This window comes from Gadus morhua, chromosome 8, assembly GCF_902167405.1.
Source record: "Gadus morhua chromosome 8, gadMor3.0, whole genome shotgun sequence".
In the NCBI taxonomy this organism is placed as follows: Eukaryota; Metazoa; Chordata; class Actinopteri; order Gadiformes; family Gadidae; genus Gadus; species Gadus morhua.
In genome coordinates, this window is record NC_044055.1 from 6,934,085 (window position 1) to 6,943,827 (window position 9,743).

Below are 9,743 nucleotides of genomic sequence, written 5' to 3' on the forward strand. Positions count from 1 at the left end.
CATTTACCTAACTTACAATGTGACCTTATTAATATTGGTTTGCGAAAATCAAGGCCTATATGTACCATTTTTAATGTCTTTATATTTTTTTTGTTAACTTCGTGCATAAATTCACTAACTACCGCCATGCAGTTCAGCAGTCCTGCTATACAATCATTTAATTTATAAGAGGCTACACGCAGAGCAAATGACGCCGCCTTGCGTCGATGACGCGCGTCAACGGGAGACATTCGGGCATCACAGCACGTATAGCCTCGGCCATAACGCACCGAGCAACAAATGGTGCCCTGAGATCCGCGTTGTAACACAAAACACCTTGGGGAGAATGCGCTCGGATTTATTCTAGCAGACCACTGCAGCGGGACCAAAGCGCACGGGATGTGCGATTGCGTATGTGGATAGGATTTCTTACAAGAGCATTAACATGTGCGAAGCGCACCGTGCCGCCACCGTTTGACTAACAGGTAGGTGTGTGGATGTGTTGGGTTGCTTAACGCTATCGTCGAGCTCTCTGTAGTGCTGTTTGTTGGCTGTAAATGGCCAAAGATTGGCGCATGGGATGGATAGTTCCGTGTCATTGGTCCTTCCAAATAACACGGCCTTCAGGATGCTTTAAGACGCGTTGTGTTTTGAGAGCCACTCACCCACCACGACGGAGCCACCGTTTATTTACCCGCATAATACATCTAGGAGACCTAACGCATTGCAATTGCCTATTTATATCTTTTAAAGATCTAAAAATTGATGGAAAAGTCGAGTCGCAGTGATGCTTGGCGGTGTGTGTTATTACACTTGTTGGTCATAGCGCCCACGCGCATCACCTTTAAGATAAGGTTAACGATTCATGATGCTCTTTAGGTTTCACCACTCCCCGTTTAGGATGTCGTGCTGTCGTCTTGTACAGTTGAACACCACGGTATCTCAGCCTCTGCTGTGGATTTACCACTGTCACCGTGGATCATGGTTGTCACAGAAGAACGAGTCCTCCTCGGTCACCAACCAACAGGATCAAACCCCCAGAGAGTTGAAGGGTGACGGTGGTTCATCATTGACTGTTGTCCTTTATCCTGTCAGCCCATGTGAGGGTGATTCATGCCGTATGACCGTTGGGTTCTTTTGAATATCATCTACCCCGCCATATTCAATTATGATTGACACATGTACGTCCACGTATATCAAACCGCAAGCCACGAGCCGTGCTCGTTCAGACCGTGCGGTATGGATGTGACGTCCATGATTCAAGCGCGTTTACGTCATTCACGTGTTCAATATCCCGTATACCAGCAGTAACTAAATAGACATTTAAACGTAGTTTAATAAAATAAAAACGTATCATCTAACTATTACGCTGTGTGTGTGTGTGTGTGTGTGTGTGTGTGTGTGTGTGTGTGTGTGTGTGTGTGTGTGTGTGTGTGTGTATAAATATATATAATATATATATATATCTGTTACTGTATGTGTAGTGTGTGTGTGTATGTGTATATATATTTATGTGTGTGTGTGTATGGGTTTAGAATGATCATAATATGATGGTCTTAATAATGCTAGGCCTATTTTGAATGTCAGAGAGTAAGGAAAAAGAAACACACCTTAATTTAACAAACCTCATATGGATTTAAAATATGCAACATATTTCCATGTGTATGAATTCCCCGCTTGATTCTCATGATAATCCATTAGCTCGGCCGCAGTAGTTAGCGAGAGGCATTACTCTAAATAGGGATCATGCCCGGGCTTGGGCAGCACGCCGGGGGCAGCTAACTAGGGTTGGTCTCATCCTGCCATATGTTGGCCTGGTGGCGTAGACACCATCAGCCTCTCTCACCCCTCCCGGTCTCCGCCGTCCTAACCGTTTTCCCCGGCTTAGCGGGGCTTTAGCGTCTGCGCGGAAAAATGTAGGACATGGCAGTTAGCTCGTGTCTTAAACCAGTAAAGCCGCCACACTGTTGGGGTCCGCGGTGTCGGTCGCCCGCGTCGGTGTTACCTCTCTGTCCCCGCGATGCGCTGGTCATCCAGGAGTAGGCAGAGAAGGCGCCACCGACAGGAGGAGGTGGGTCGGCATCAGGCGGGAACCCTTTTGGGGGGAGATGCCATTTGATAGAGATGGGACAGACAGGTAGACCACTGCCATGGACTGTGGTTCATTAACTATGTTGTTGTTGACACGCTGCAAGTTTTCTCAATGTTTGTTGGACATAGTTGGCTGGGTGTTGGAAGGACATGTTATTAGTTGGCTGGGTGTTGGAAGGAAGTGTTGCTGGTAGGACATGTTGTTGGTAGAACAACGTGTTTGAAGGACATTTTGATGGAACATATTGGCATTGCATGTTGTTGGAAGGACATGTTTGCGGGACATTTATGAAGCCGTCCGGATGTGGTTGGTAGGAAATGTTGTGGCTAGTATTATATTTGAATATAAATCAAGTATTCAAGAGCATAATAGTGCCGAACCTACTGCCATCCAGGCTTATACTTAACGTTACTTGTCCGTGTGTTTTTTGTTTTCTTCCTCCAGAGTTTAGAGGGGATTGAAATGATTCCAAAGTCAGGAAAGTCTCCAGCAGAATCCAGGAAAGCGGTCGGCATCCATGAGTTTGCCGCTCTCGCCCGGTCGTCTCTGAACGGTAAGTCACCTGCCCTCCGGACCACCTGTTATGGTTATCATGTGTTCCTGTATCCTCACGTTCTGCTCCTCCTACCAGGCATCTCTCAGGCCATGAGGGACCATGTGACCAAGCCCACATCGCTGGCCCAGGGACGGGTGGCCCACCTCATCGAGTGGAAGGGCTGGCCGAGACCCTCGGACCCTCCCCCCTCCACCCTGTCCCACTTCAGCTCCTACTGTCATCTGAGCGAGGGGGAGAAGGAAGCCCGATTTGCTGCAGGTGCGCAGTCTGTCACACGCACAGTGGGGGTTGGCTCTCTGCATCGTCTAATAATTGTGAAGATGTTGAGGTCCGGGGGCCTGCACCTCAGTGTGTGTGTGTGTGTGTGTGTGTGTGTGTGTGTGTGTGTGTGTGTGTGTGTGTGTGTGTGTGTGTGTGTGTGTGTGTGTGTGTGTGTGTGTGTGTGTGTGTGTGTGTGTGAACATGCGCGTGCGTGAGTGTGTGCATTGAGCTTTCTCAAGAGTCAAGAGCAGCAGCAATAGCTGCTGCTCTTGACTCTTGACCCCCCCTTTAAAGAGTGATCCCCGTCATGTCCGTCAGCCAGCTCTGAGGTCGGCTCCTCCCGTCCTTCTGTCTCCACGGTGATCTCTCTCTCATAAGCCTATTAGCAACACTATCCCCCCCACCCCACCCCCTTTCCTGTCGTGTTTATTATGTTTGTTGTTGACTCGCTCCATCTGGCACATGATGACTCTGGGTTCAGCTTAGCAGGGCAGGTTGAGAATAGACCGCCTGGGACTAACCCCCCCCCCCCCCCCCCCCCAGGTGTAGCGGAGCAGTTTGCCATCGCCGAGGCCAAGTTGCGGGCCTGGGCGTCCGTGGACGACGACGAGGAAGAGGAGGACTTCAACGACGAGGACGCCCAGTACGATGAACCGGATCAGACGTTCCCCAGACAGGACACCTCAGGTATGCGTTTCCGTTCGATTTCGTCATCATCGTCATCGTCATCGCCGTTGTCGTCGTCTGTGTGTATGTGTGTGTGTGTGTGTGTGTGTGTGTGTGTGTGTGTGTGTGTGTGTGTGTGTGTGTGTGTGTGTGTGTGTGTGTGTGTGTGTGTGTGTGTGTGTGTGTGTTTGTCTCATCCATTTCTCCCTTCATTCATCCCTGCCCTCTCTACAGGGGCTCTGACCGTTTCCTCCTCCCTCAGACTTCGCCTCGTTCGGCCTGGATTCCGGAGTCCCACGACAGGCTGTGATTGACGGCGGCGAAGCCCCGCCCCCCTTTGCATGCGCCGGTTCGAGCCGCGACCCACCGCCGGCCGCCCCCAGTGACCCGTGTTCCGCCCTGACCCTCTCCCCTGCTCTGCCCGACGACAGCACTAGGGAGGAGGAGGGGGAGGAGGGGGAAAAAGAGGAGATGCACGGCGGCTCTGTGAAGCAGAAGGAGGTGGCCCTTCAGCACGGCGACGCCTACCTGGCCCACAAGGAGGAGTGGCCTCGCAGGAGCAGCAGGTTTGACTCCTGCTACTCCACCTCCCACTCAGAGTCCCCAGGAGAAGAGGAGGAGGATGAAGAGGAGGAGGAGGAGGATGGAGGGGTGTTCCACGCGGTCAGGGTGTGGCGCTGCCACCCCAAAGGGTTCTTCTCTGACCGCGCCTCCTCGGGCGTGGCCTCCTTTGACGAGGAGCAGGAGGAGGTGGTGGAGGAGGTGGCCGAGATGGAGAGAAAGTGGAAGGAAAAGGAGCATTTGATGTGATGTCATTGGTCCCTTAATCGTCGTATAAGCTATTTTGCTGTTTACCTGTAAAAAAAAATAAAATAAAAGAGGCTCCATCGCGTTGGGCCACTGTATCTTCCCCTTCCCTCTCAAGGCTTAGTTATGGTTCTACGTCGACGCAGAGCAAGCGGGTTTACGGACCCCATTACGTCCTTGCGGACCCTCCTTGCGTTCACCTCAAGGGCCTGACGTGCGCCTCCCAAAAACGTCAACCTTGTGTCGAGGCGACCCAGCGGCGAGGGCTGTGATTGGGCAGGCTCACTAAAACCCGACGCAGAACCAACGCCGGTTCACGACTGCGTCGAAGCGTCTGCGTGGCCATTGCGTTGCGTCGAGGTGGAACCATAACTGCACCTTAACCCTTTGCCATGTCCCACTGATCTTAAATTTTAACCTCTCCCCCCCCCCCCCCCCTCTGGTGCCCTTGTTGGGTCATTGGTCATTGGGTCTCTCACCCCCTTAGTTGATTGCACCATATATATATGTATCTATATATATGAATTTATATATATGTATGTATATATGTGTGTGTGTATGTATATGTTGGTGAGTGGAACCAGGATGTAAAACTGTCATTCATACTCTGGGTTTTGTACATTTTTGTGAAGAGTTTGTGTGTTGCTATTGCATTGTTTTTTTATGGAACTTTTGTAGTGTGCAGGGGTTACACACGATGCGTACGTATTGCTATGTGCAATGAAAAATAATCTTATATGAAAAAATAAAAAATAAAGTACATGAAGGATGGTGGTGTCTCTTTTTTTGCTTATTGATGAATTATTTTTATGAATTAGTTTTATTTATGTTTCCTACATATTGAAGTTACAATATTTTATACTACTTGTCTGAGGATTTGATGTATTTTTTATACTCCTGCCAAACGTCTCTGCCGCTGAGCTTGGGTAGTTACCGGGATTAAGCGGTTCAATCAGGTTCCTCTTTGTACCGATGTTGGGTAGGAGCTGTTCCATATCGATTCACGAGGGCTGCATCATCTCAGGCATTCATGAGAGCAATCCAGATCCTTTTCCTTGCAGCGTAATGGTTTCTTTCTTCAGCGGTGCACAGTATATATACATGTACTGTATGGGGTTAGGCCTAACCATAACCCTATGTATATATACTGGATTAGGTTTAGAGTTATGTGCTTGATGTACAAATTCATTCATGACCTTGCACCACCACCAATCAAGCAATGTCTGTGTCATTCTGCAGGGACAATGTAAGGGTATCGAGGGCTGCAACGAGAGGTGATTGTAGCACCAAGTTTAAGAAGAACACAATCAGCATTATCACTCCAAGCAACTGGAAAATGAAACTCAATCCCGCTCCATATTAGACACTGTGAAAGTCTTACGTTTTAAAAAGTCTGAGGTCATGGCTAAAAGAGAATCAATCATGCGATCATTTTATATAGAACATCAAATGTTTTATGTATTTTGTATGATTTTGACCCTGTAATGTTGTTGATGCTGTTGTTTTGTATTTAGTATTGTCCGTAATGCTTAGTATGTTTTTGATTGTCCTGAACTCCCTGCCCAGGGACCACAGATGCATATTAGCTATTCAGCTAACTCTGGTATAAAACCTGTTCTGTGCATGGTCCCTGTCAACTAAACCAATAATGTATATGTGTATAATCCCCGTTTATACACATATCCTGTACACATATACTGGGGTTTCTAAATTTCACAATTCATAAGAATGAAAAGGTCGGGATCACCCAATAAGATAATTTATTCTATTCTAATTAGGGAAATACAATAAGTGAAATAGGGGCACAGGAAGTGAGCTATGCATTTTCAAATGGCAAAAACTGCCTGCCACTAATTGCAGCCCATTTCTCAATCATAAAAATCAACAAAACAATAACAAAACATATCTATGAAATGAAACGCATGGAGTGGAATCAGTAATGTGTGAATCCATATGATTGTTTGACATGCACGTCAACCTGGGTACTCAGAAAGGAGTCACCTCCAGCCTTCTAGTTATGCAGGAGGCATATTCTTCACTGTAGATGGGGCTCAGGTGAATCTATTGATCTGTGTGTGTTCATGGTGCGCCTTGTTTTGACTTGTTTACATAGGGTACATTACCCTCAGGTGTCCTGTCCTTGGTGGATCTGAATGCTAATGTTCCCCTGCCCTCTAACCATCCCCACATGCTATACCAATCAGCCCCAGGCTAGTGTAGCAATAGCAAGAAGTAGGTAGCACCCATAGTCACATACCATTTCACACCCAGGGGAAATGTAGGATTTCCAATTATCTAAACCAATGTTTCTTTGGAAGAGGGATTAAAATAGATCACCTCTTTTTTTCTATTTTCTCGTTGATCTGACACTTTCATCCAAAGAGCCTTAAAGTAATTTCAGATGACTTGTATTAAGAAGCAGTGTGAGATTAGGGCATCTAGCTTGAGGAAATCAACAGGTAGCTTGTGGATATTAGGGTGTACAAGGGTTAGGGCATCAAGGATTAATTAGGGTATTAAACCCGTGAATGGTCCAGGGAATCAAACAAAGGTCTCTGGGTTCAGCTGCTCCATGATGACCTCCGACCAGGAAGAGACAGACCATTTCAAATCTGAGGTTGAACAACAAATGGCTCAGTAGCTACCAGCGACCCTGGGAGAGGGCGGTGGCGTCATGACAACCTGGGGCAGTGGGGACAGTGGCCTTGTGGTGACAGACTATTAAAGTGGTGAGAGCAGAGGCTCAAACTCATCGCTAGAAGCTAAGCGCCTGACATGCCTGCTCATGCCTGCTCACTCTCCTGTCAGTGGATCCAAGCCCTGGGATGCAGAAAGTGTTGAGAAGTGGCATCAATCCGGTCAACTTTGAAGGAGGAGGCTCCAGATTGGCCTTGCAGTGTGACGCAAAGCCATCTTTTTTGTTAACTGTGCCACCGAAGGTTTGTCTATTAATGGGAAACACTGGGGAAGGACAGCCCCATTAGAAAGCAAAATGGAAAAAGATTTGTGCAAAAGCCAGCCTGGTCTCTGGCGCTGCAGCTTCATATAACACCACAGCTGGAGAACTATAAAAGCAGCCCAAGCGATTGCTATGGTATTGTGCTACTGTACGCCTAATACACTTGTTAATTTATTTATTGAACTAAAGTTGGAGGGAAGGAGGCATGAATTATTCAGGAGCCATCGTGCAAACTCCTCTTCCCTGTGTCATGGTTGAGGTCAAAGGGTTTAGTTTAGTTCTCCCTGCGGACCCTCACTTTACATACACCAAGTGTGAAACACATAGGAGACATGCCCGTAGCTAGCTATGAGTTCACAGAGGAGCTAAAAATAAAATCCGAAATTTAGTACAACTGAATACAAAATCAGAGGCTGAGATCTTCTCCGAGATGAGAAAATTCTGAATTCAAGTGAGACTTGGTACTTTGTGTCAGCTGTGTGTGAAATCTGTACACCTCTCCCCCCCGCCCCCCAAACAAAACTGAACCCCCGCAACGACCCCCCCACCCTGCTTAAACCTGGAACTACAGCTGAAGGCCCGGGCATCAAATGTCAATCAATCAATCAATCAACTGTGTCAGATATCAAAGAACATAAACCAGTCGATTCAGCGTTACTCTCAAATATCTTAAATTTATTTCTTTACTGATGTAAAAAAAAAAAAAAAGTCGGTGTCCTCTGAAAAATAACAATGGCTGTTGATTTCAAATGCATAATTCCCCCTGTATGTACAGTAAAATGTACGTCGACTTCCACACAGGATGTTTCTATGTACAAAGCATATACAGGCCAGGGCCATATAAAGGGAGATACTATCCTTATTGCTGAACTAGAGGCGCTGCGAATGAGCTTATACACTTTCTACATTAAACTCTTATCTTATATGGCAAGCAATTTTTCACATTCAGTATGCATACAAAAGACAGCAATAGATTATTGCACAAATGTTAACACATACTAAGGAGAAGCCTCGGTGGGTATGAGTCGGTGACATCACGTCGAATTCATCGGTGACAGAAAGTTTACGACTATTTCAGGTCGTACGGAGTTTTCAACAAGAATTCACACGCGGGCACACATCTACACACACACACACACACACACACACACACACACACACACACACACACGCACACACACACACACACAAACACACACACACACACACACACACGGCTCTAAAACAGGTTTAAGACTTGTACTTCGGGTATCACTGTGCTTGGAGTTCAACTTCTAATCAATGCTTTGGCCCGTGTTTTGTCGTTGTGCGATGTGTTCGAGAAACGCTAAGATTTTTCATTTTAGGATGGTAATATTTACAAACCAAAAGTTCTGTTTCTGTGTTCTTGGGTGTATAAATTGTTTGTTTGCGTATATATGTGTGGCCTTTTCTACACAACAGTCAGTTCAATATATATTTCTTCCAATCCTGCTGTCCCTTCATCATGCTAGAAATAAGTTAAATACGGTCAAGTCAAGTCACACAATAGATAACATAGAGGCATTTCATTACATTCAAATTAGGCTGTTTGTGTAAATGTTTAAAAAACCTCAACAAGACAAACGATAAACACTTCTGTCCTTATCAAATCAGATCCTATGAGGCCAAAGAGGGCTCTGTGTGCAGTATGCTCTATTCATGGTACTTACAATGTGCTTGGAGTCACTTAGTGATAACACTTAGCTTGGCAAACAGGTTGGCCCACACCTTTCAAAGTGTGGTTAGGTAGTCGGTTTAGGTGTGAAAATTGTGCGTTCGAGAAGTCATGTCACCTTGTTCAATCTCGTACTAAATTTCGTTTTCTGTCCTTTTAATTTCGTTCTGTGAATCCTCTTTCTGATGCGTCGGGGGTCATTTCATTTCTCTCCTGGGTCCTTCTGCGGGAAGAGGACTCTACTTTGGCATGGAGAGGCAAATGAAGGGATTAGAATCCGGACCCAATTCAATCATGGACCAAGTTCCATAATTCATTCATACGCACAATCACACACACACACACACACACACACACACACACACACACACACACACACACACACACACACACACACACACACACACACACACACACACACACACACACACAATTAAAATCCTATTGACGCTTTCACAATATCAAACCATATACATTTTTGACACGTAATTGCTTTCTTCTTTCTCTCTATCTCGTCCTCGCTCACGCACGTACACACGCTAACACCCACCCACCCACCCACCCACCCACCCACCCACCCACCCACCCACACACCCACACACCCACACACACACACACACACACACAGCCCTACTAAATGCAATAATACAGAAATAGATATCTAGGCTGGACTTGGAGGTGACCTCTACGACCGTAGACACCGCGGTGTGGGACCCCTGAACTATCC

General features: G+C 46.6%; 2 protein-coding genes across 5 annotated transcripts in view; one reads left to right on the top strand and one right to left on the bottom strand.

Moving 5' to 3' along the window:
• Window positions 1-200: 200 nt before the first annotated feature.
• Window positions 201-5,127, top strand: fam131aa (family with sequence similarity 131 member Aa). 3 transcript variants are annotated; one of them, XM_030363074.1, is made up of 5 exons: window positions 201-464; window positions 2,516-2,624; window positions 2,703-2,885; window positions 3,432-3,575; window positions 3,817-5,127. In XM_030363074.1, the coding sequence occupies exons 2-5, from the start codon at window positions 2,534-2,536 to the stop codon at window positions 4,362-4,364; spliced, it is 966 nt and encodes a 321-aa protein (XP_030218934.1). In that variant the 5' UTR covers window positions 201-464; window positions 2,516-2,533; the 3' UTR covers window positions 4,365-5,127. The 3 variants fall into 3 exon arrangements, with proteins under 3 accessions (XP_030218934.1, XP_030218932.1, XP_030218935.1); XM_030363072.1 differs by lacking the exon at window positions 201-464 and adding an exon at window positions 1,787-2,050; XM_030363075.1 differs by lacking the exon at window positions 201-464 and adding an exon at window positions 1,792-2,116.
• Window positions 5,128-9,609: 4,482 nt separating this feature from the next.
• clcn2a (chloride channel, voltage-sensitive 2a) overlaps window positions 9,610-9,743 on the bottom strand; it is a 42,509-nt gene continuing 42,375 nt past the window's right edge. For both annotated transcript variants that reach the window (XM_030363027.1, XM_030363026.1), the window contains one exon: window positions 9,610-9,743. This exon is cut by the window's right edge and continues 581 nt beyond it. The gene's annotated coding sequence lies outside the window, so the exon portion shown is untranslated.

Bases quoted from the DNA above. Each gene is read 5' to 3' on its own strand.
- fam131aa (XM_030363072.1), top strand. From the start codon at position 2,000: ATGCGCTGGTCATCCAGGAGTAGGCAGAGAAGGCGCCACCGACAGGAG. The intron at 2,051-2,515 runs GTGGGTCGGCAT...TTCTTCCTCCAG, and splicing joins GGCGCCACCGACAGGAGGAG to AGTTTAGAGGGGATTGAAAT. The intron at 2,625-2,702 runs GTAAGTCACCTG...TCCTCCTACCAG, and splicing joins CGCCCGGTCGTCTCTGAACG to GCATCTCTCAGGCCATGAGG.